The 27367-nt window shown below is 31.9% G+C and overlaps 1 protein-coding gene across 4 annotated transcripts; it reads left to right on the top strand.

Annotated features, from left to right (window-relative positions):
- The first annotated feature begins 783 nt into the window (after window positions 1-783).
- LOC148599259 (outer dynein arm-docking complex subunit 2-like) lies at window positions 784-25519 on the top strand. 4 transcript variants are annotated; one of them, XM_088559767.1, is made up of 20 exons: window positions 784-886; window positions 1829-2081; window positions 2781-2953; window positions 3463-3712; window positions 4233-4339; window positions 4992-5134; window positions 5589-5702; window positions 6121-6392; window positions 7117-7273; window positions 7656-7802; window positions 8335-8544; window positions 9003-9236; window positions 11942-12052; window positions 12487-12702; window positions 13312-13493; window positions 14957-15071; window positions 15593-15781; window positions 21125-21148; window positions 24036-24257; window positions 24805-25519. In XM_088559767.1, exons 2-20 carry the CDS (start codon window positions 1852-1854, stop codon window positions 24916-24918), a joined length of 3210 nt encoding a protein of 1069 aa, XP_088415893.1. In that variant the 5' UTR covers window positions 784-886; window positions 1829-1851; the 3' UTR covers window positions 24919-25519. The 4 variants fall into 4 exon arrangements, with proteins under 4 accessions (XP_088415893.1, XP_088415891.1, XP_088415892.1 ...); XM_088559765.1 differs by lacking the exon at window positions 21125-21148 and adding an exon at window positions 17220-17267; XM_088559766.1 differs by lacking the exon at window positions 21125-21148 and adding an exon at window positions 16342-16374.
- The last annotated feature ends 1848 nt before the right edge of the window (window positions 25520-27367 follow it).

Here is a 27367-nt window from a genome sequence, read left to right as displayed (position 1 = left end):
ATGAGATTAAATACGATGAACTATTAGATAGAGCTGGAGCACCATCGCATCAAAGATCAGAAGAATGCGTACAATGGCTATAGAGTGTTTTAAGATTTTAAACAGTCACCGCCATGTTTACATGATCTTGTTGTTTTTAAAAACTCAAATTATAGTTCAAGATATTCAAATATTGTACATGTACCAAGAATACGAACAACTACTTATGGTAAGAACTCTTTTAAATGTGCTACAGCTGTTTTATGGACCTACCTGATGAATTTAGAAAAAAATATAAAATTTTAATCCATTTAAAAACATTATAAAATCTTCGGATGAAAAAAAAAACTGTAAATGCACGGCATGTGCTGACTCCATCTAGGTCATTTCAAGTATTTATTTATACTTTTTGTTATTTTGCTTTAACGCTTTTGTATTGCTTTTATCACCTCAGTTTTAGTTGCTTTTAGTACTAGTGCTATTTATTCATCTACTTTTATTTGGCTTTGTTTTCCAGCTCTTATCATATATGTATCTCTTGTATTGTCCATTTTTTATTTGCTTGCTTTGTTGTTATATTATATCGGTCAAAACTCAATAGAGCTTATGTTTATTATGACTAATTTATGTATTTCATGTCGACTGTAAATAAAACTTATTTATTCATTTATTTATTGTCCGGTCCACTGCTTATACACGATCAATTTTACTGAGTATTTTTTTTAAGATATGTTACATTAATTATTTGTAATTTAAATGAATTCATAAAATCAAATTTGCGGGGAAATATTATGGTGTTACCTCCCCTGTAGTAGTTCCGATGCGTCTGCGCAATAGCCATAGCAACTGATACAACTACCATTTCCGATTCATCGTACACATTTCCAAATCAAAAGATTTGTTATCGGTAAGTTAATGTATTGAAATGCCACAATTTCGTTAAACAGAATACTTGTTTTCAAAATGATAATATGTTAATGACATTGATTGGCATAAAGATGCAGATTTGAGATTTTTTTGTCGGATGGAAGGATAGTCGTAATCGCTATCAACCTCTGTTGGAACTTGGAAGTTTCTTGGTCAATTGAAATTGATATTTACAAATACGGCATCCTTGTTAAATATATTCTTGAACATCATTACAAAAAAGGAAGAAAGAAATTTGGTCGCACAGTATACTACAATTACAAAACTATATTACAGCCTACGCTACAGGTCTGTGCATCAATATTGACAATAAGGATTCAGGCCAATCAGGGAATTTGTTGATTGAAGAAGTACATAGCCATATTATAAGTCAGCACACCTAAGGATATGTATATTTAAATATTTGCTTAAACAATATCTAGATACGAGACAGGTAAAAAATTGCTCCCAGAGAAACATAATTTCATACCACCTTTCATTTGGTCAGCCCTGTTATATTATTCTAATTCGCTTCAAATATGGTTTGAATTGTCGTGGTCCAAAAAATCTTTGGGCCTAATTGAGCTGCATGCATTAGGCTGATAACATCATATACATTTTTGCACCATACTATTCTAGTTTGGCCATTCCTTTTTTGAAAAAAAAAATCATTTGTATTTAATCATTGAAGCTAGGGAATGTTTTCCAAGACAGGTTTGGTTCTAAATTGTGCCGGTCCTCACTGTATTTGACATTGGAGCTTCAATTTTTAAGCACTTGAATGTAGCCTGAAGGTACAAACAGGATATTGATACTATTTATAGTACAGTTGACCCAGTCATTTAAGCTTGGGGCGTAGTAATATATATTGAAATGAAATGTGTGTTTGTTATTTGCAAGTTTATGTTCCTTTGTAAGTTATACTTTATATTTTAATTTGTAGGCCATTAATTCCCATTCACCAACATGGGACAAGCTCTACAGAGAGCAGCTCAGTGGACATCTGCAAAAGGAGGCTCCGGTGGAAAACTAGAATATACCAAGATCAACGAAGAACTTTTAAACAGTATTATTGCTTTTGTGGATGGATTCAGTGCTAAATATCCAGATGAATCAAAACTTGTCTTTAAAAAACCACTAACATGGCAGTCATCATTGAAACCAAATCAAATCAGAGGTGCTGGTATGACAGAAAGGTAACATTAATTTACATAACTAATGCTGGTACATGTAGAGGTATTACAGAAAAGGAATATGGTGAAGCAAAATGCACCAGCATATTTTTAACCAAAATCAAAAATTACTAGTATCTCCAAAAGGACTTCAACAAGTGTAAACACACCTTTAAGTAAGCTATGGTAGGCCCTAACAACAACAGAATAATGAGTAAAAAATCGCATCACTTTTTTGTAATTATGATAATTAGTCTCTTTAAAAAAGTCTGCAGATTATTTGTGCTCTAGAATTAGTTATACTAATAGTAGTAGAATTTTACTGCTATGTCACAGTATTTCTTTTACAGTCTCTGGGCCGATCCACGAGCTATATATTGTAAATTTTTTAATTTCTATTGGAACATATTCAATAAAATATCTTATTTAATTTACTTTTAATTCAGGATATTAAATTTACATAGTGTGCATTGTAAAAATTAAACAAACGTCAAATAAAATTAATTACTTTTTATAGATTTGTTTACAATGGAACAAGTGAATCTGTAATACATATTTACTGTTCAGTGGTCACATGATGTGATCACAAGTTTAATAAATCTGACAGATTTATGACTTATTGGAATCTGATTGATGAATGATGATCAATTGCATCTCTAGTTGCATGATACTGTATGTCTATTGGTTCTTGAAATTGATATTCTGTGTTATAATATTTTGTAGAGGAGAAGATTTGGTATCAGAAGAGAATGCCAGTAAAGATCAGCCACTGTTCTGTCTACAGAAACATGATCAGATGACATACAATGTTAGTCTGATGACCATGCACTATGCTGAGGAGGTACTCCGTGCTGCAGGAGACAAGAAAATGCATGAAGTCAGAGCTTGCTTAGAAGGTTAAGATCTTGAATTTTAACTTATTTGAAGACATGTTTTTTTTTCAACAAATATAAATCCAGGGGACATTTAAAATATGTACAGTGCCCTTCCCATACATGTAATGGTATTGTGGTCACTTGTGATATCTCAGAAAGTTTTGATAATTGTAAAAGTAAGATAATATTAGTTTTTTACAACAAACAATAAAATCATAAAGATGTTTATAAATAACTGTTATGTTTAATTGACCTTAAACTCACCATTTACCAGCAAACTACACAGTAAAAGGTCTCAACATACATCATGTACATAAGTTGACCTGCTTGTCTTGGACATCAAAGATTTTCAAATATAATTTTAATAAAAAAAATTTTATTAAATCTTTCAGTCTTCTCAGTGATGTTGGAGCAGTGTATTTGTCGCTAGTATGTTTAAGTTAGACTGGCATTAAGTACATAAAACAGTGAATTGTTATTTTAACTGAAAAACATATGATTGATATAAACAAAAAAATCAATATTGACAGCTAACAGAGATCCAGTTGCTAACATGCTTGGTGATAGATTTGCCACAGTTGAGGGTGATGACAATTCCATCTTCAGATACATGGAAGAGATCGCCAAAGAGCAAGAAATGCTGGCCAAACAGAGCGCTGAAGAAAGAAACGAAGAGCGTTCTGCTGAAATCGAAGAAATGAAAAGTGTATTGAAATTGAGGCTCTGTCTACAAAGATTAGATCAACAACTGATGGACCAGAGCATTTCACTGATATCTAAGTAAGTAAACTATTATCTAAGTCTATGTTAATACAGTCAAGTAGTTGTGACTATATTTCTTAGAGATACCTTATATTTTTTTTGACGGACACTTTGTTATATTTTCTTAAGGAATCTTACTCTTGATAAAATTAATTATAGTGATTTTTTTTTCATATAAGCCAAAGATGGTGATGTTATGAATGGTGATTTTGAGATCAAGCATTCTTAGATAATATTAAAAATTCTGTAACGTTTATATGTTTATTACTGCAATTGTAAGTAACATTTTGTGCATTACTATAAACTATAATTTCTAAATTAGATAAATCTTAATTTAGAATTTTACCCAAATTTGACCTTTTCATTACAGCATTTCTGGACTGGTACAATTTTATTGAAAAGTTGTCTCACATATTCTGATGAAATATCAATAACTTTATTGAATGTTTGAGTTTAATCAACAATTTGTGGAGAGTAAAACAATCAATAAAACTTATATCTTTTTATTTTATTTATTCATCTTACTCTGCATCTTTAGAGAGGTCCGTTTGACTCCAGTAACAGTAGATGGAGAAGTCAGCATCCTCAGAGAACTCTGTGGAGACAATGAAGATTCAACTGTTCTTGAAAGATTAGAATACTTTGGTAAATACTAAACATATACTTGTATCATGTGACCATGCTTGTTTACGTGAATGCCCGGTAGACCTAAAATATAATATTCTGTACTTTACTTGAGCTGCCATACCCTCATGATAGAATCCACTGGTTAAGGGGTTTATTTTTCTCGTGGGTATAAATTTCAAGATCTAAGGTGAACAAATATGGAGAAAAGATTTGCCTTTTTGTTTAAGGGTTTATAAATTGGATCAAAATATTTTCAGTGTGAGATCATCCAAAACTTGAAAGAGAATTATATAATTATTGTGTTTGCATGTAAACAAGATTTTATTCTTCGAATTTTAATCTTATCAATAGGATTAAATTTTTAAATGCCATAATGTTACAACCCATCCAAGCTTTATATTTCTTATATAGGTATTTTTTTTAAAAATAAAAATGGGAAAAGACAGTAATACATGTAATGACAGGTGTTCACATTACACATTTTTATTTGTACACATTACACATTTACATTTTTACACATTATTTTGGATGACCTTTCTGTTGATATTAAGTTACAATGTATGAAAATGTCATAACTTTTTAGATGGTCAAAGGGAGATAGTTATTTTATATCATGATATATTTTACCTCATGGTGAGACTTGTTTTTCAATCATTTATTTATCTTACAGGTGATAACTATGTTTTCAAAAATGGATGTCGAGCCCAGCCAAAGAGACAACTCCATGGTGATATATGTTACCTAGAGGTCAAACCTCACGATGGCCAAGTGTTCTATGTTACAGCTAATACTAGTGGATACTATTGTTGTAAGGTGAGGTCAAAAGGTCATTGATAGAGGTTTTTAGTCAGGGAGGAGGCTATTTTTTCTAGGCATAGTCATAACCCCTTCATTTGGTAGAATGTCAGGGTTGTCTGTTTTCAAAAAACAACTAAGATTCTTGCAAAGGACAAATCTTTCCAGTGTAATATTGTAATATATACAGTTTTTTAATATGTTCTAATTTTTACATATTCCAAAAGTCAATAGAAATAGGTAATGTGTGTTTTCGTTTGATACCAAATTTATAATAAACCCTCAATCCTCATATAACTGGTTGTTTTGTTTCATCTTCAGTTTAGGAAGCTTGCGATCAGGTTGACTGTTTATTAGAACTGATCAGAAAATCATAAAAAATTTTTTAAACCATTTCTCAAATAATAGCTACTGTTTTGTGTTGCTACTATTTAAGGAGTATGTACTGATTCCCCAAGGCATCTTATTTCAGGGACCAGATAATCAGGGAGACTTTGATTATGAAAGAGAAGGTGATTCCTACAGAGAACTTGTCACCCTGTTGAAAGATAAAAGTCCCAAGTTTGCCGAGATGATAGACAAACAGGTAACTGTTCTAGTGCATGCTCTCAATACTTATATATCTGCTGCAAGAAGAGAAGAGTTCAATAGAAAAATAATGATAATATTCATTGCTGCTTTACAGTAGGTGAACAGTTTTGATTTTGGATATGAGTTTTGGATGATTATAAATTTCTTTAAGATGTTTATGTTGATGCTTGTAAAGTCTGGTTTTTGTTAACTATAATTTTTTTGTTCTGAACAGAAAATTACTTAGACACATGGTCTTCAGTAATGATAGGGATTTTATTGATTCTTCATGTGTGAACACTTAACTAGCATTTTGTAAGATACAAATAAATGATATTCAGATTTTCTATGTTAACCTAAGATCCTGCAGAAAAGACTTACTCTTAAATTGAAAAAAAAATAATATAAATTAATCTTGGGAATTGTGTCTTTAGGATTTTGCCCTGAAGGTTCAGGAGAAAGATGACAAATATATGGATATCAAGATAGAGCAACAGGATGATGAAGACATGGGAGAAACATACAGATCTGAAACACAGAAGCATAAAAAACAAACAGATGATCAGGAGAAAGAAAAGAAAACCAAATCGCAGAAAAAGAAGAAACTGGAACCTTCACTGAAATGGAGAGCTCTTGGCATGGAGGAATACAGTGTGGAGAAGATGGATAGAGAAAAGAGATTAAAGAAAAAGAAACCAACACAGAGGTATGACATCATTGTATATGCCTCTTTCTAATGAAGATTTCATTGTTTATCATTGTCTGCATACCTTAAAGTAACCAAGGGTGCACTTTATTGAGGTCCAGTCCCCTTAATTTCTGATACAGGACTATTGAAATGTCATTAACTTTGGTCCTAGTACTAGCATACCTTACATTAACACCTATTGAGGACCTTTCCCTTTCTGCTGATGGACCTGTCTTAGGATGCAAAAAGGTTCAGGACATTTTACTCTTGAAATTAAATTTGAATCCCTGATACTCTAAAATGCTTTAGGAATGTAATTATTTTTGAATACATTGTTTGCCTTCTAAGATAGAAGATCCTCTGCACTTTCCTTTTATTTTCTCTATGAAAAAAAAGGAAATTGCCATATCATTTGCTTCAGTGCCAATTTTCACTTTCATAGTGATTTGTTCTTTAAGAAAGTAGGTTTGTTGGTTGGAATTTCATGCTTGGTCTGTAATAGGTGTGTTCATTCTTTTCATGGAATACAAAAAGAATAACAGAGCTGTGCTTATAAAAATCTTTACAAACTCATTGTTAAAAACAACAGCATTTGTAGAAGGCATGTTGTCTATAATCTCCTTGATTGGTAAAATTTCTAATAAATCCCATGCATGTTATCTTCTGTATGCAAACTATTACCTTTTTTGCAAGAAGATCTATTGAATGACTCCCAGTTTATATTTACTACTTGTCTTCGCAGAACCAAAGCTAAGACCCCAGTAGACGCCGAGGACAGTTTCAGTGAGAGTTCTACAGAGAGTGAGGAGGAAGAAGAGGCTGTTGAGAGGAGGAGTGAAACAAATGCTGACCTCCCATCAGAGTATTGGCAAATACAGAAACTCGTCAAATATCTCAAGGTATGTAGTAGTCCTGGTATTTATCTCATGAATTACGAAAATTTAATTCTTTTTCATAACTACATGATTTGGTATAAAAACATTAATTTCAACTTTGAATTAGAATAATTTTTTGTCATATCAATATCCATCATCTAAATTGGATTGAGCTGATAATAAAAACTAATGTTAGATGAATTTGAAATATGTATAATTCCAAATATTTGTAAGACAGTTGATTGGTAACAGAGGTGTTTATTGCTTTCACTATTTAACTTTATAGTTTTAATTAATATGAGAAAGTGAACTGTTTAGCTAAACATGAAAAATGCCTATTAATGTAACAAGTTTTTCAAGTAGCTTCTCCCTTTCTGACTTCTATCATTTTGTCTGATTATTAAAGGGAGGTAACCAGACTGCTACCATCATTGCTTTGTGTTCTATGAGAGACTTTAACCTAGGCCAGGAGACATGTCAGCTAGCCATTAGAGATGTTGGAGGACTGGAAGTTCTCATCAATCTTCTTGATACAGAAGAAATCAAATGCAAGGTAGACCTAAAGTTTTCATTTCCTCTATTTATCATAGCAGTTCTCACCCTCAGTCAGGGGACAGCTAGGCTAGATCTGACAGAACTTTGTCCTACTCTATCACGGGACAGCTAGGTTAGCTCTGACTGAGCTGTCACCCTCAGTCAGGTGACAGTTAGGTTGGCTCTGATTGAACTAGTCACACTCTATCGGGGACAACAAGGTTAGCTCTGACTGAACTTTTTTTTGACTGTTATTTGTGTCTAAATATCCTCCTCTAACAGTCTGTCTTTAAATATGCAATACATGTTGTACCTGTAAACTTCAAGAAAATTCTACAAACAGTATGCCTTTATCAGAAGTTTTATGATAAAAATATTTTTATACCCCCACATTCAAGATGATATTAGTATGTCATCAACCTGAAAGAAAAATCTTTAAAAAATTAAGAATCTGATCTCTATTTATGTGTATTTGATTTGTAGGAGTTGATCATGTTAAATAAGTTGGGGTTTAATTATCTGCAGATGAATAGTTCTTTTTCACTTTGTAGATTGGAGCTCTTAAAATCTTGAAGGAGATTTCCCGTAACACACAGATTAGACGTGCCATTGCAGATCTTGGTGGATTACAAACCATGGTCAAAATTTTACGTGAACACGATAAAGAACTTAAATGTCTGGCAGCAGAAACTATCGCCAATGTTGCTAAATTTAGGAGAGCAAGAAGAACTGTCAGACAACATGGTGGAATTAAAAAATTGGTATGTTGGTGGAAAAAGTTGACTACTACCACATACAAAAACCTAAAAAAATCTGAAAACTCTGTATATATATTATCTTGTTGATCATATTACCTGGTTTTCATTGGTGCTTTTTAAAAACTTGATTTGATATTGGGTAGAAAACACATGGTACTCAGGCATTCTACTGCACATTCATTAAGCCATGTTTTTGTTTCAAATTTTTTACATAAGAATATAAAACAAATTTCTGTTAATTGAAAATTTAAAGATTTTCTGCTCTGCTCATATTGTTATTCTTTTCTTCAAAATTTAATGGTTTTCAATGCATGTGGTAATTTTTTAGCAATGAAGAAATTCTATAAAGATACTATATTATGTATGATGCATACTTTTAGTACATCTGATCCCTAAAGTCCATGTAGTAGAATAATACAATACAAATACACAAAAGCATATTTGATCTTGTAATTTTGCAGGTTGGTCTTTTGGACTGTGGTAATGTCAATGGTCCTATGAATTCTGAGATCCAGAGAGACGTAGAGGTTGCCCGCTGCGGAGCCCTTGCCTTGTGGAGCTGTAGTAAGAGTCGTAAGAACAAGGAGGCCATGAGGAAGGCTGGTGCTATCCCTCTGTTAGCCAAATTACTTAAATCCACACATGAAGAAATGTTGATACCTGTAGTGGGAACATTACAAGAGTGTGCTTCTGAGGTATGTTAGGGGAGCTTCTTGATTACGAGAAGTTGACTCAGGGGTTAAAGTTAGTGGTGGTCTGAGATTAAGGTCTCTGACTTAATGACCTAAGACCTTTGAAACTTCATTTATCTTGATCTTGGACCTGCAACCCTTTTAAGTAGCAGTCTTTATGGAAATCAGACAGGAGCCTTGCTCTGGATTCATGTCAAAAACCATCTAGATTTACTTTAATTTCTTGTTCAGAAACAGTTACAGACCACATTTCTAGTCTTAGTATTTCATTTGGTTCTTGTGCTTTTGAGATAAAAATTATTTAGATTGTGTGTGAAATTGGCACTTTGCAGGAGTTATTGTTCTTGATTTGGTTGTTTATATTGGGAGATGAATGTTCAATTTCCTCCAAAGTGCAAATAAAAATACAAAAAGGACTATTGTTACATAAAAATATAGCATATGTAGACAGAACAATCATTATTTGTTTGTGGGTTTTTCTACACCATGAATCACCTCTACAGTGATTAATCTAGCACTCATCATTTTTGTAATTGACGAAAGACTTTTTAGGATGACCAAAATAATCTAGTCTCATTACCTCACCTGAAATCTTCGAAAGTACAACAAACATAAAGAGTTGTAAGCCCAACATTGGTTCAAGTGGCGAAAGTGACAATTTTATTACCCCAAGCTAATTACAACTCTCAACAAACGTTAACATTTTATGTAAACAGTAACTTAATTCACCAATTACACTAATCATGCATGTGGAGTAAATGTTGATATTTGGATCACCCAAGTGTGACTTAATGCACACAATTAATGGTTTGTAAAAATGCTGGTAAAAATTTCTGCTGGGAAAATTTCTTTACTTCTCTGTAACTTTGTGTCAAAATGGCATAAAACATTTATCATTTATTTGTGTGCACCAAACTTGAGTGTAAACTAAATGTGGGTAATTTGGTCACTAAGCCACTGTCACTACGTTATGTAGTTTCATGTCAGCAATATTAAAGATCTTGAAAATGATAAATTTATACTATTAATGAACTCCTCAAGGACCAATACTAAATATAACTGTGAAATAATGGCATAAAATTGTCATTTACTCGGTCTGGAGTTGAAATTGTGCTAAAGATAGAATCTCATGAGGCAAGACAGGGGAGATACTTATTTGAAAATATTTATATAACTCTACACTGTGCTAGATGTGTTTTTGTGTTTCTACAAAGTTTTGCCATGCAAAACATACATGTAACATTTTTCAATATTAAAAATGATATTCATATTCAATGTAGATTTAAGTTTTATCCAATGTTACAGAGCAGTTAATAACAGACAATACTGAAATATCTTCTTTATGTCAGATGCAAATCCTACTTTAAAAATTATACTATTAAAATGGTCCTCATTTTCTCATGCAAAAGTGACTAAAGCTTTAAAAGTCCTGGAAAAAAATCTGCCTTTCAATAGGCAGTGTCAGGATTTTATATGGACTTGTTATTTCAATTGATGCTTTATGGTAGACCTGAGGTTTTCCTACAGTGGACCAATGGTTTTGGACTTGCACTTTTGAGTGAAGTGTTACAGTAGGATGTGTGAGACACACAGAACTTAACAAAAATCATTTGCCTAATGTCCATTTATTAAACTCAAACACAGAATGAGTGTTTTAACTAAAGGGCTTCCAACAATGTTTTCTTTTAAGTCATGAAATGAATGAAAAAAAAAACTGTTTAAATATGTAATACCATGGTATATGTGTTGTGATTGTTATTATTTTTAAAAGCATTTCCATAAATCAACTTCCATTCTTTTTCCATATATTGATACCCTACTGGTGCACCTGGTCCATGCTCCCAGTTTTTAATGGAGTCTGAGTTGATCATTTGCTTTTGTAACTTTGTATGTATGATTTTAGTTACTTTATGTTCTTTGTTGTGTATGTCTGTTTTCCACCTGATCTTTATCCCTGGATTACATTCTTTTGATTATTGCTATAAGCTTGGTTCCCTTGATTACTCTACAAAGTCTGGTCTTTGTCCCTGGATTACATTCTTTTGATTACCACTGTAACCATGGTTCCCTTGATTATTCCATGTCTAGTCTTTGTCCCTGGATTACATTCTTTTGATTACCACTGTATTCTTGGTTCCCTTGATTACTCTTCCATGTCTAGTCTTTGTCCCTGTATTACATTCTTTTGATTACCACTGTAACCTTGGTTCCCTTGATTACTCTTCCATGTCTGGTGTTTGTCCCTGTATTACATTCTTTTGATTATCACTGTAACCTTGGTTGCCTTGATTACTCTTCCATGTCTGGTCATTGTCCCTGTATTACATTCTTTTGATTATTGCTATAACCTTGGTTCCCTTGATTACTCTCTTCCATGTCTGGTCTTTCTCCCTGGAGTACATTCTTTTGATTACCACTATAACCTTGGTTCCCTTGATTACTTTTCCATGTCTGGTGTTTGTCCCTGGATTACATTCTTTTGATTACCGCTGTAACCTTGGTTCCCTTGATTACTCTTCCATGTCTGGTCTTTGTCCATGGATTACCATGATTACATTCTTTTGATTACCACTGTAACCTTGGTTCCCTTGATTACTCCATGTCTGGACTTTGTCCCTATATTACATTCTTTTGATTACCGCTATAACCTTGGTTCCCCTGATTACTCTTTTACTTCTTCTGATCATGTCATTTGGTGTCTTCTCCAGCAAAGTTACAGATTGGCTATCAGAACTGAAGGTATGGTGCAGGACTTGGTAAAGAACCTTAACAGCAATACAGATGAACTACAGATGCATTGTGCTTCAGCAATATTCAAGGTAAGCAGGCACTCTTTCAAACAATGCAAAATGTATCTCAATAGGAAGGCTTTTTCTTTGTATAAAAAACTCAGTGTTCTCAGTGAAATTGTTAAGAAAGACCTCTACAAAACTACAATGAATCATAAAATAAATTTTAGCCAACAGACAGAGTTATACGCTCAATGGTTTTGATGCTGCATTCATTGTTGGATCTTTTATATGTATCTGGAATTCTTGTTTGTATGTTCTCAGAATCATTTTTGGCATATTTTCTACAAATAGGCTTTTTAGATTCAAGGAGGTAGAAATTATGATTTCTATGTCAGATAGCTTTTGTAGAATTTCAAAACTGTAAATATAAATATAATTGCTACATTTTCAATGTGAAAACTGTAAGAAACATAATTTTATTTTACTTATGTCATTGTAGTGTTATTTCATTTCTTTTTCAGTGTGCAGAAGAAAAAGAAACAAGAGATTTAGTGAGACAATATGGTGGTTTGGATCCACTTGTGAAATTGTTAGAAAAAACTGAGAATAAAGACTTATTGGCAGCAGCCACTGGGGCCATATGGAAGTGTGCTATCAGTACAGAAAATGTACAACGATTCCAGGAATTAAAGGCAGTGGATAGACTTGTAATGCTGCTAAATAATCAACCAGAGGAGGTATGTCAAGGGTTTTCTCCCCTCATGAATGACCTGTCAAGGGTAGTCAGGAGTATTCTTCTCTTTTTTTTGGGAGAAAGTCTTTCAATTATAACTGTAGTTTTAATTGGTTGACTTAAAACATTTTTGTGACTATGAATGTGACTGAATACATACATTACATGTAGGTAAAACTAGTTATTATATGGGTGTATGTAGCTGTTGAGATGTATTGTTCCCATATGTTTAACTGTTTAAAAAAACATTAATCTAAAATTTGACATTCATGAATTATAGGTATTATTAAAATCTTATGACATTTGTTAGATTAAAGAGTTTTTAAGGCAGGAAAGTCCTGAACAACACTTTAATGAGACATAACGATCTATGCAATTGTGAAGACATCGTACGGAATTCAAGATTTCATATTCATTCTAATGTACACCTAGTATCACACACAACCTAGATTGAACTAATGGTTAAATTTTACAGATTTTGATGGCATAAAGCTAAATTTTACATATCATATAAGTCTATGATAGATAGCACACTAAAATAATACTGCATTTTAATATAGGATTTGATTTTATGATGCCAGATTATTTATTTGTGAGATTATCTTAATTTCAGGTACTTGTGAATGTAGTTGGAGCACTGGGTGAATTAGCTAAAGACCCTCCCAACAGAGCTCAGATACGTAAAGCTGGTGGAATATCACCATTGGTCAACTTATTAACGGGTACCAATCAAGCATTGTTAGTTAACGTTACCACAGCTGTAGGGCAGTGTGCTGAGGAACAAGATAACATGAGGTAAATAACAGTGTCTATGTGTAAACAGCACTAATTAATAGTGTTGTGTTAACAGTACTAATTAAAAGTATTGTCGTGTTAACAGTACTAGTTAATAGTGTTGTGTTAACAGTACTAGTTAATAGTGTTGTCGTGTTAACAGTACTAGTTAATAGTGTTGTTGTGTTAACAGTACTAGTTAATAGTGTTGTGTTAACAGTACTATACTCGGCGTCACATAAATATGATACTGTCAAAATTTGAATAAAAATATTTTCTACGACTTTATTGACACCTACCGTCGTTTAAATTGTCTTAAATGACTTGCTCATTCGTTTAGCCAAATGGCTTCTCCCTAAACATTGAATCGTTAAATTCCGGTCAGATTTTAATTCTCAGTCCAAATATTTACGTTGTCAAAAGTTGGCCATGTTTACAGTGATCGGGTTGCAAGGAGATGTTGTTTACGTTTAAATGGTTTGTCCAAAAACCGAAGAACCCAGAATGCATTTCAGCGTAAGTTCGGATATCTCGGATTTATTTTACGCAAACAATGTACAATACCGAGAAGTTGATCAAGCAGACGATTGTCACCGGAGTTCGATGGGAACTTACGAACTTCGTTTGTAAACAAATCATCCCGTAGAAACCAACATGGCGGATATTAGTATGGGATTTTCCCGTAAGGATTTGTTACGCACGATTTAAGCCAATAAGCAACTCATTGGTACTAACACGTCATGCATATATGTGAACTATCTTCAGATTAAATAAAAGAGAGACAACTCTAGCGGTAAGTCCCGACGGTTTAAAAAATAGAGCTTCAATTCGAAAGTGTGCTGTATGTGACATCGAGTATAGTTAAAAGTGTTGTTGGGTTAATTGTACTAGTTAATAGTGTAATTGTGTTAACAGTACTACTTTATAGTTGTGTTAATATGTTAATAGCACTGGTGCAGATGACCAATTTCATTTTATTTGTTAGGTGTAAGTACAGAATTAAGTTCTTAATGAAAATTTTATTGTATTTTGGCTATTAGAATACACTTATTCATAATTCCAGAAAATTAAAAGTTTTACAGGACCCCAAAATAGTGCTAGATAAAATGAAACATTAAATTTTACATTTCAGTGTTTGGAAATAGCAGTATTATAAAAAAAAAAAAGACACACTTTATTTTTTGGTTTTAGTAAATCTGTGGCACATATACTTCCATAATACCGGTTGTTTTGACAGGTGTAAAATTTTGAGATTTTGAAGCAAAAAGTTATACAAAAAACTTTGATGCTTCTAATTTTAGCTAAATGGTAAGTGGTGCACTAAAAGTCCAAAGTAAATATTTTGTGGAAGTTATTTGGTATTTTTAGACATGTAGCTAAAATATACCAGAATTAAAACCCCGCAAAAATTACCCACTGTATAGTATATATTACTAGTAATGCTTTCTGACCCCATTCTCTAAATGAGAATATTTGTCTTTCAGTATTATAGATAAATTAGATGGTGTACGATTATTGTGGTCTCTTCTGAAGAATCAGAATCCTGAAGTACAAGCAAGTGCTGCTTGGGCCATATGTCCATGTATAGAGAATGCAAAGGTTTGTATAATAATCTAATCTTTCTGAAAGAAGGAATGTTAATTATTATCTGTATCTTTTTACTTAATTTCCACACATTCTTTCTGGCAGCATGATGATGGATTGATGTTTCTAATGGAATATAAACTCATACATATGCATGTCCTAAATTAGGAGTGTATTTTCCTCAATTCACACTTAATCTTTTTTTTCTTGGATATTGAATGGTGTAATAGTCTTTTAAAACATAATGCTAATGATACCTTGTCATCATTGAAGATGTATGATAGTAGTTACTTAGGATTTAATGTTATGGGCCAATTCACAACATTTGTGTAAATTTTTTTTTTTTTGCTTTCCATGACTTTTTAAATTTACATTTAATTTCATGATTCCCCGACCATTTTTCTTTTTTTTTTCAACAAAGTAAAAAAGAGTATTTCTTGAGGAGGAGGAGCACTTTTTATTGCTAGAAAAAATGTTTAGAGAAGTCACTTCAAAGAAAGTTGTCCTAAAGTAGTAAAAGTTTACTTTTATTTCAGGACGCTGGTGAAATGGTCAGGTCATTCGTTGGAGGTTTAGAATTAATTGTAGGTCTGTTGAAATCAGAAGATAAAGAGGTCCTTGCTAGTGTATGTGCAGCCATAGCAAACATAGCCAAAGATGAAGAAAACTTAGCTGTAATAACAGATCATGGTGTAGTCCCAATGTTAGCCAAGTTAACTAACACAGTAAGTGGACCATGTTATTGGTGTCCTTTTTTATGACCTCCATGGAAAATTAATAAGTATTGTTTAAGTTTGATTGTTGATAATGTTTTGGGTAAGGTCAGTGTTGTCTTGCTTTATGTGTATCCATTTTTAACTAAAGTGTAGATGTGATTCACAGATATTGTTGTTCTAAATCTTTGCTTTCTGTTGTCCTTTTGTACAATAATACCCTGCACTAGTAAATAAAAAACAGCACTATAGGTTACTGATGGTCATATCTAATGGGAAAGTGAAATATCAAACAAAAATTCAATGTGTTGTGGTGTACATTTGGAAGTTGTTTTGATGTTTTAAAGATTCATTTTAAACCAGGCTTTTCTCCATTTTCACCATGTTCATATTGAATTTTAATTGTGATAAATTTTTAAATGTTTTCTTGAAAGTTACATTACATCTGGAAAAAAAGGGGGAGGTGGAAAAACACCATTCTAGATTGGTTTCATTCACTGAACTTGCATTAGATGTTACTTAAGTCATATGTTGGTTAAATTACAACCTTATTTTGTCTTCCATTGTTCTAGTTTGCATGGCGGGGTGTAAAATCTAATGCCCAGGTAAAAACAAATGCTGTTTGTTTATAAACTGTTTGTTTCACCGTCATTCAGTGTTTGACAGTTACTGTTACAAACTTTCACATCAATTTCATTGATTGACAGCTGTTAAGGTCCTCATCAAATAGTATTATCATTTCTTTTTGGTGTTTTTATATGGAGCTCTGGCTCTGGCACCACTAATTTTTAAAAATACTTAAGTGTGAGAATATTCTAAACTGATTGTGACCTCATAAAATCCCAAGACTTTGATTGGTGGTGCCATGGGAGTTAAGAATATTCTTTTACACAAGTTATTTACACGTTTTGTGGTGACAGGGCCTAAGTTTCTTTACAAATAAATGAATTGCCATTATTTCATAAAAACTGTAAATGTAGTTGATAATAAAAGCATGTCACTTTCATTTGACCCTTTTTTATTGTTAATTTTGCATTTTGTCATGCGAGTTTTCAGAAAGTTGAAACCTCTTTAAAAGTATTTCAGAGACTGTACCTTTCTTGCAGCTCAGTGAAAAAGGAAGAGCTGAAGTTTTATTATGCTAAATAATTGACAGATTTTTTCAAGTATAAAAATTGGCAGTTAAACTAAACAAAAACAACCTTAAAATTTTGGAGAAATCAGACAATTGAATGTTGACTATAAATTTTCATTCTGTAGTCTGCAGTGCTATTCACAAAATGTTCACATTTTTAGAGTGGAAGTCATTGTCATACACATTCAGAACACCATTTAACTAACTTGGCCAATGATGATTAAATTGATTTTCAAGTGACCAGGACTTGTTCAGTTATCTCCCCTGTGACAACTATATAGTACTTATGTTTTGAATTTTTTAATCTACATTTAGGTCAAGGAATTTATTGATTCAATACCAAAACTCAAGAAGAAAATTTTTGTAAGGCATACACAATTAGAAAATTACTTGATGTAGAAATTGGTTTAGAAAATTATTCAGTAAGAGAGGGAAAAGGTTTCTAAATTGTTGCATCTTTTCTTCTACTTCTAGCATTAAAACCTAGTATGAGATTAGATGGATTTGGCTGATATTAATATTTGTTGGGAGTCAATTGTCTTCATATTTTAATTGAATTTGTTATGATTTATTAGTATAGGGATCTATTGTGTTGTGAATCTGTCAATAGCAAGAATTGATCAACTCATTTAGATGTTTTGAATACACAGATTTAAAGTCATCTAATATCATGTGACTGATTTAAAATGTATAGAATATCTGTAAAGAAACTTCTAATCCACTGAAATAGTAGTGACCAACCATTTCTATTGCTGGTAATAGTGACCAACCATTTCTAATGCTGGTAATTTTGATGGTTATTTGATATGTTCTGACATCTGAGCTAAGCTTATAGTAACTGTGAGCGTTCTTTGTTTGGATATCTCTTTTTATCTATATGGTGCATGTTGGGGAATTCCATGAAGGAGAATTGAATATATTACTGAGTGAATTTCATGTCTTGTTAATTTGTTGTTTCAGTTCATTTTTAACCTTACATTAAAGGGGGATGGTTAAGGTCTTATAAAACTAGTTTAAGCCCACCACAGTCAGGAGGTGTTGGTCATTAATGTATTTTAGTGTTGTTGTTTGACTTATTAGTTCATTTTGAAGAATTGTCATCATTCTGTTACCATGAGTTTTATTACATTTGTTGATCAGGCCTTTCAGAGCTTACTTAAAGGTGTGTTTACATTCGTTGAAGATCTTTTAATGGTTTCTGTAAGTATTTACTATATTTATCAAGGGTATATAACTATGCACTATATGTGTTCCCTTACTGTACAAGACAGAACTTTTTAATGGGCAGTTTGTGTTAAGACAAAAGTTTTACTTTTTTTCTAAGATTCTAAATAACTGCCAGTATATTTAGTTTTCATGTGCAATTTGAATGTTTTGGTTATTGACCTGAAATATTTTTCCTTCTAAATAATTGACACAAAGATATTATTACTAATTAAGCAGGAAAATATTGGGGCAAATGTAAATTTAAGTGTAGGAAGAAAACACTCTTTGTTTGATAGGCTAGTTGAGGAAATATTTTCAATCTTGACAACACAGAAAATTTATGAAATCAATTTTAGGTTCCCAGGTAAAAATAGAGTCAGGTAAATACCAGTTTACATAGGTATTATTTCTGCCTGTATATGATAAGATTGATTGTGATTTAGTTTATGCTTTAAATTGGAAAGCTGGTCATGGAGTTGTCATGCCTGTTATTAAATTATTGTTATACCCTGCTACACAAGGTAGCAAGGTTTTATTCAATGCCCTCCAAATATTGTTTGTACATCAGTCTGTCTGTCCCTGAAGGTTTCAAGATGATAACTTTGGAAGATATTAAAGGGTCTTTGTCAAATGTTTTATCAGTTTTTGCCTGTTATTTGGAAAACAAAAGCAGATTGATGATTGATGTAAATTGACAAAAAGTTCAGTATTTCAATATCTACTTTTGGTACAAATTTCAGCAAAACTGTTGACCCTTCCTGGAGTTATGGCTTTTGATGGTTGCAGTTTTTAATGTTTTTTTGCACTTTTAGCATGTTCTTCAGTTAACTGTTAAGTATCATGACAAATATCATCTGTGTATCGAATATTTTTGAGTATTAAACTTTTTATTTTTAAAGCTATTTAACCAGGTTAGGGATTCAGGCATTTTGTTGTAGAAACATTTTTGATTTTATGCATTATCTGAATGAAAATGAAGGAATGAAAGCCTGAACCCCCCTTTTTTATCAGTTTCTGAATCTCTCACTGCCTTTACGTATGGGACACAAACTTTAATGTCAATGCTATACAAGATAAATTGATAATTGCCTTATTTTCATGGAAGACTTAAATTCTGGTATTTTTGTACTAATTGATCTATCAGACGATATTATGCTGACAATCATCATACAGATGTGCTTTATTACATTAATATATAAATTTGTCCTGTAGCTGAATGTCGATCAATGACAATAACTCAGTCATTGAACAGGGAACAGATAACAGAATTATACCTGTATTAAATCAAGGAATATTTACACTAATCTAAACAATAATAGTATTGATAATAAACACATATGCTATTGATGATCTACCTATCCCTGTGTGTATAGAACACTGATATCATTTGATGTCTGATCAAGTTAAAAATTATAAGATTTGAACATGTGACAGATGTCTATTACTCTGAGATAATAACCTTGATTTATACTGCCAGTTTATGACAAATCCTCTAGGTATTTTTCTATACCGTTTTCGTCAACAATTTGCAAGTTTGCACATTCATATAATGTCAGTTGCTGTATCTTTTTCCAATGGAGGTGTTGCTCATAAAAGCCTATATATACTGGTAGTATGTACAGGAGATTAAACCTTATAAATTAATTCTTTACTGACTAATTTACAAAAGACTAGTTCATATTTCCTCCTGTAAATATTCCTGGTATCTGGGTTTCATGAAAATCCCAAATAGAGAATTTCCTGAATTTTTTTATTTCAATAATTCTGATTGTTTGGAAGTATTCACTTTTATTTGTTAATTGATTGTTAGATTTTGGGACTGAGAGTTAAATGTGATGTTGTTTCTCTTTCCTTATACATGAGCATGTGCCGGTGTATTATACATAGTGGTTGTAATACTAATGGTCTCTGTATTATGTCAATAAACATAAGTTAACATACATTTTCCCTACTTTGAACCTCCATCTATAGTTACGTCAGTAGATGTATGTATTTCTAAATAATTCCTGTTCATTTGTTTGAACAAATACTTAATATGTTTGTTTATTTTATTTCCTGAAGCTTATTATACTAATCCTGGTAATAACAAAATAGGGAAAAGTGTTGTATGCAAACATTCATAATATCATATCCTCATGTAATATATATATTTGACAATGTGTTATTATACCTCACATGTTTAAATGGAATTGTTTCATTATATTTTTAAACTTTTCCTTCCTAAAAGGAGAGGAGTATATTCATGTTTGTATGGCTAAGGGAATTAGGTTCATTAACTAACACATTAGGCAAGGAAGCTATTCCCGGCTTTATAGCAGGTTATGATGATAAAGGTGTTGTCCTATACCCCGCGACAAGTGAAATCACCATTTGGGCTGTAGTAAAAGTTCTATAACTTTTGCCTAGAGGACAACCAAATTTTATTCACTTTTCAACATTCATTTAATAAAGGAAAATTTGGGCAAGTAGAATTTTCATCATCTTGCCCGATAGGACATTAGGTTCATAAAATGTTAATATCATACCCTGTATAGCTATGACATCTGTATAGCAGTAAGTCTACAATTAAAAGACATTTGCAGACATTCTTAAAGATAAAAGTATCTATCATTAAAAGGGAAGTATAAGAATAGATATTAAAGCTTGTTCTGTTTGGTACAACACACTGTGTTTTGCTTCCACTTACCACATACATATGTAGATCCAAGGAAAGGCGTGCAGTGTATCCCCTCCTTAACATTGATATATAATCTTCTTTTTTGTTTTTTGCATGTATTCTAGATTTTACACAATTTACGCCAGTCCTCCCTCATCTAAGTTTGCTGACCTTGTTTGCTTAACCTTTAGTTCTATTTACAGCACCCCAAACCTGGAATCCAGGATCTGCACCCGACATTAGTACCCTAGATGACTAGGTGTTGATTTACTTTTACTTTTTGTGATATACTTGTTTTTTTGTCTTTTGGTTTTTTTTTTATCAAAAATTTAAAAATTAAAATGTCATGATTTTACAGGGGGTGAAGGCATTTAAAATTAGAGTAAGTTACTTGATCATCATTTGGTAATGGTTTTTCTACTAAAGGCATTCATTTTAATATATTGTTTGAGAGGTGTGTGTAAATTAAATGTTTCTATTTTAAAAATATTTTAACCAATTTTTGAATAAATAATATATGCATAAAACTCAATTTCATTGCATGTTCTACAGACATTTTACTGATACATTCTTATTCTATTCTGTCTCCTCCCACTTTGGTGTGGAGACTTGTTTTTGGCTTGTCCGTCTGTTTGTCTATGTGTCCGTCACAGAGTTTGTCAGCACAACTCCTCTGAAACTACTGAACTGAATTCTAAACATGGTATGTAGCAAGAACATCACATGTAGTTGTGCACTTTACCAGGAAATTTTGATCCCACAATTTTTGTAGGAGTTATGCCTCTTTGAACTTTGAATTTGCCAAAAATCTTCATAAATAACCTTGTCAGTGAAATTCCTCTGAAACAACTGAAGCAAATTTTACGAAAGTTGGTATGTAGCAAGAACATCATATGTAGTTGTGCATATTACCTGGAAATTTTTATCCCCCAATTTTTGTAGGAGAAATGCCCCTTTGAACTAGGAAATTTGCCAAAAATCCTCATAAATTACCTTGTCAGCACAACTCAGAAACTATTGAACCAAATTTTACAAAATGTGGTATGTAGCAAGAACACCATATGTTGTACATATTACCAGGAAATTTTGATCCCCTAATTTTTGTAAGAGGAATGCCCATTTGAACTTAGAAATGTGTGTACCCTTTGAACTTAGAAATTTGTCTAAAATCCTCATTATTTTCTTGTCATTTCAAGTTCTTGGGAACTACTGAACCATTTAGCACAACTTTTCTGCAACCTCTCTACAGAATTTTATGAAGCTGTTCTGTGGATATGATGGATACTGCAAGTGGATCCAGTTTGCAGGACGCGGGGAGAACCATATGTTTTTGCAGACAAAAACAAACTTTGATTTTTAAAGATTTTTTCGAAAGGCATATTTTAGGCTTGAAAATACCAATTTTGATTCTGTTTTATGTTAACAGGAGTTTACATGTATTAATACTTCAATAACAAGTTACCCAATAATTTTTTACCTAAGTGTCATTAAATTAATACAAATGTAGTTATATTTGCTACAATTGTCACCCTGATCAGAAACCATTTGTTTTTAATTGATTTACATGTTGTCTGGGAGGAGTCAGGTTTTCTGATTCATTGATGAAAATGTAATATCCTTCCTTTATGATTCTGACATATAGAAAACAAGGAAATGTGTTGTAAAGTCATTCTTTTAGTTATGGAATTCTTATATGTGTCACTTTAAAACTTCAGAGAGTATAATTTGGTGCAATATATTGGGGCTCAAATACTGTCAGAAAATGAATAACTGGAATAGGACCTTTCAGTAATTTGTCATTGCCCTGAAAAAACAAACAAACAAACAAACTAGAAATCACCAAGCAGATTTTGTCTGATGCTGAGAATTCCCTTTCCGATCTGAGTTTATAATAAACAAGAGAATTGTTAGTTTTGTTGTTTAGCAACTTCAATGTGGAATTTCCTACCAATTAATAATGTAGTGTGTCGTTGAAACAAAACTTCAATAATCCATATCTAAAACAGACATAATAGAATTGATTGTGTCTCCCATGGGTCCTGGTAGAAGTCTAGCCCATGTCTATAACATTAATGTACGCCATTAAAATCATATTATCATTGATTGTTGTTAATATAAGGTCACAACAGTTAGATGTCTCATGATAATAATCACTGATTAAATAATTTGTGTGTGAGAGGAAGTTTGTAAATATGATAAATATAACACAGGATAAGATAAGTATAGTGTGTCGTTTACCCACTGTCACATACAGATGATCAATTATTGAACTTTTTTAAGTATAACAGGATATCAATGTCAATTTTCAATAAGAAACAAATTTTAAAGTACTGCAGATGGTTAATTACTCAACATTATAATGCATAAAAGTGCTGCATGAATCAAATTCTGTAATGGGTAAAATTGATATGGTATAACATAAAACTAGTCATTCCTTCTCCAAATAAAGAAAGAAATCCTATAGTGAGGAGGTGGAGAAATTGGTAAAAATGTGAAATTTCAGATTTTATTAGTTTTTTCTTGCAGAGAGGAATCGATTAAGGACTCATTATGTGCTTGACCAAAAAGAATAACATGCATGGTGTTTGATTGCCTTAAAAATTTTAATTTGTTTCAAAATGCATTTATATTATTCTTTCTATGGAAGAATAATATTGTGCCTTAATTCGATATATATATTTTTCCTTGTATTTATTTCTTTCATTATATATGTGACAAAGATACCAAGCCTAATGTTTCTCTTACCACATATGTTAAATTTTTAGGTGAGAAAATACATTATAATCATAAATAATTTGTTAGAGTGTTTTTGCCTGTGGTTTTTATCATTTAATAGGCATTTTGTCATAAATGTACAAGTTTTAAGTTTGAATAAGCAATCGAATCATATTTTTAAATTTGAATTTTATGTTTTTTGTGAAATACTCGTTATAAATTATCATCAACTCATTTTAACCAAGGTTGGTTTTGATTTAGTATATACTTGGAATAACTTCTCTTACACCTGGCTCTTCTTGATTCAGTCATGAAAAAAGATCTAAATTTAAAGTAATATAAATTGTTTTGCTTTAATTTGTTGTGCATGCTGTGTGGACTATTTGTTTTAGCTCAGTCAGCATTTGGCCTTTTTGATTAATACAAAAGATACTATAAATGAGCATTTTGTTTATACTTAAATGTTTGGACTAAGATATTTTTTATTACAAGACTACCAAAATTTCCATGTGATTTGATAAATTTGTATAATTGACCTTATTTCTCTCTAACAGACAGATGATAAATTAAGACGACACTTGGCTGAAGCCATAGCAAGATGTTGTAATTGGGGTAACAACAGAACTGCATTCGGGAAGGAAAATGCTGTGGCTCCTCTTGTAAAATACCTTAAATCAACAGATGAGGATGTTCATCGGTCAACAGCTCGAGCTCTATTCCAGCTATCTAAAAATCCAGACAACTGTATCACCATGCATGAAGCTGGGGTAGTCAAGGTAATGAAATAAGTTTGATAAGACTGATGTGCCCATAATTTAGGATTTCATGTATAACTTCGTAAAAAAGTCAGTTTATAATCCATTAAGTTTGGTTAAGTTATTAACATAATTTAACAGCCGTTTAACATAACAGTTGACATTACGTTGAGTCTGTACATCAGATCATGTGCTGAATGTTGAACGATACATCTAGTTAGATCTATGAAACTAAACAAGGTCTTCATCACTTTTATTGAACCTTAATTAGTAGCAGTACAAAAATCAAAATGTAATATATCAAGGTCCATTGGTTATTCAATCATCAGTAAATGTTTCTCTAAATATGAGCTGGTACAGAAAGAAAGCAAAAAATTCATATATCATATTAAGCATTGTCAAAATTGCAGGTACATTTCAGGATATCAGATTTAAAGTTGTCTCGATTAAGACTGCCAACATTGTTAAATTTGTACAGCTTTTTCTTACTGACTGGTCTGAAGTGAAGATTTTTAAATATCGAACTACATTATCATTGTTTTATATGCTTATCTTCTGTTTATTTCAGCCTTTGATGAAGATGGTTGGTTCTATGGATGAGGAGTTACAGGAAGCATCTGCAGGTTGTATTGGAAATATCAGAAGACTTGCTCTGGCCAATGAGAAAGCCAAATACTCATAGTTATAGACTCTCTGACAAATAGAATCCATTGTTACATGACAAATCTGTGATACAATTATAATGCATGTTACTGCCTGTGTAAAAAATTTGGAAAAAAACTGTAACATTTATGCAACAGGAAATATGTACAAAAACTTGATGCAGTAATCTAACAATGCTCGATAAAATATTCTGTTTTGATCAAAGTTTTTTTGTTTCAGTTTTGTAAGGACTCTTTATAAATTATATATTTTTGCCACTTTTAGTTAAAACTTCAAATGGACTAAAAATGTTGTTCATGTATATTTTGGAGTGGAGTAGAAATTGTTTATGATATCTGTCAAATGTGTCAGAACATGCATATTACTATTCAAAGCTTGACTTAATCATAGTTTCCTTAAAATTTCCATCCAAAAAATTTTTTAGAATTCTGTCCTATGAAAAAAATTATATTTACAGATTTTGGCCTTTACTAGTATTACAGATTTTGGCCTTTACTAGTATTACAGATTTTGGCCTTTACTAGTACTATTTTGTTTTGTATGTTGCAGGAATATATATTTTAATAATTCCCTGTGAAGTTTTTACACCTGTTAAAAAATTAATAAAAATGTGGAACTAATTTTGAATTTTTCATTTACTAATATTGAAGATGGTTCATCAGTATTAGAATTTATTTCTGTCTTAATTCTGCCCTTCTGAAACTCTGCCATAACGCCATGGAGAGACTTACTAATGGTCTGTGTTTATCTGTCCTTTTGTCTCAAGTCTGACTGCTTGTCCATCCATCCTGAGTTATTTGACTTCAAATTTGGCCAGAATTAGGGGGTGTAATAATTTTATACCTGCCACAAGATGTGTGAGGTATTATATGATACCCTCCTAAAAATTGGATGTCAATCCGTCTGTCTTTCCGTCTCTTGATGGTTTCCAGATGATAACTTGAGAAAATATCAATGATTTTTTTCTTAAACTTTGAACAGTGTAGTACCATAAAATACAAGAAGTTAAATTTTTGATTTTCGACTTTTGAACATTTTGCCATCCCCCTTTTTATGGCTGGGTGTTACTTATTGTTCCATTAATGCCCTATTTTTGTGGTACGTATCATCCTTACTTATTGGAATTCTGAATTGTCCAGCTATGTAATTAAAATGAGTGTCACTGTGGTATGAGCTAATAATTAAACACAAATAGCTAATATAGTTAAAATTGAACATCCAGTATTTCTACAACATAACATCATTTGCTTCTGGGGGAAAACAACATGTCAATGAGAACATAAATTTCTTGTGAAGATTATTGATTTGAAATTTTCAATATTGAAATAAAATTATAAGGGTATAAACATTCCAAAAAATGTCTTTCATTCAAACAAAAAGCAAAACATATATATATATATATATATATATGTATATATGTTGACCTAAGTTGGGAAAAAAAACCAAAGTAAAATGTTTTGGGCGGATGGAAAAATTGGGTCAGGAGTGTATGAGAATCTAGGATATTTTTTTGTTGTTGGCCTAAGCTCTCACTGCATGGATTGTAATATACTGCAGTGGCAGATCGATCAGAAGTTGGTTCAAGAACTTTATAGTTAGTTTTATATTGTCCCTGTTCTATTAATGCTTATGATACAAGTGAAAAACTAAAATGGTAAAATGCCTTTACTAGAATAATGTTAGTTAGCTATAATGTACTTCAGGTATTCTTTCTAAGGCTTGTTTCGTCCAAGGAGATCCCTCTAAATTGTAGCATATAGGTATTATTTATTTAGTTCTATGCTATTTCCATGTGCTTTGATATGTAGTATGAAGTGAATTACATTATACTGATATAAGCACTTGTCAGGACTTCAATAACTTAGATAAATATTAAAAAAAATATATAAATTGCTGTTAACACAAGAAAACATGTCTATTATGGAGAAAAGTGGTGAATTTATTATACATTCTTTTGACCTGAGAAAAACAGGCCTTGATGTTGTTATTATGTGATATCTTTTTTTTGTTATGACTGATCTGACAGAGACTTCTTGTGATGTAATGATACATGAATGCTACTGTATAATGGTATAATGTGTTATTGTTTACTTAATTACATTCTAGGCATCAAGGATGTAGAGAAGTTTTAGTAATTTTTTTTTAAATATATTAACAATGACATTTTGGTCTAGATGTAATCTATGCAAAAACTTCTCAATGTTAAAGAGAGAGGTGAGCACAAGGAGATTTTCCTCTTTCTCATTAGGCCCTGCTGTATTCTATTTTATGCAATTCTCTTCTAATTCTACTCTATTCTCTATTCTAAGTCAAATAGACCAAATCAGAATGGTGGTCTAACCTGCAGTAGCGGATCCAGAAGTTCTGAAAACAACCCACTTACTGGTTCAACAGGTAATCCCTGTGATCTTCTATATATAATCATGGAAGTTAAATAACTAGTCTAGAAATTAAATTGTATTTATATA

The sequence above is a fragment of the Perna viridis genome, chromosome 13, assembly GCF_037379345.1.
Source record: "Perna viridis isolate PV_CMFRI_1.1 ecotype Kerala chromosome 13, ASM3737934v1, whole genome shotgun sequence".
NCBI lineage: Eukaryota > Metazoa > Mollusca > Bivalvia > Mytilida > Mytilidae > Perna > Perna viridis.
This window is presented reverse-complemented; position numbering and strand designations above follow the sequence as displayed.

Bases quoted from the DNA above. Each gene is read 5' to 3' on its own strand.
- LOC148599259 (XM_088559765.1), top strand. From the start codon at position 1,852: ATGGGACAAGCTCTACAGAGAGCAGCTCAGTGGACATCTGCAAAAGGA. The intron at 3,713-4,232 runs GTAAGTAAACTA...CTGCATCTTTAG, and splicing joins AGCATTTCACTGATATCTAA to AGAGGTCCGTTTGACTCCAG. The intron at 9,237-11,941 runs GTATGTTAGGGG...TGTCTTCTCCAG, and splicing joins TACAAGAGTGTGCTTCTGAG to CAAAGTTACAGATTGGCTAT.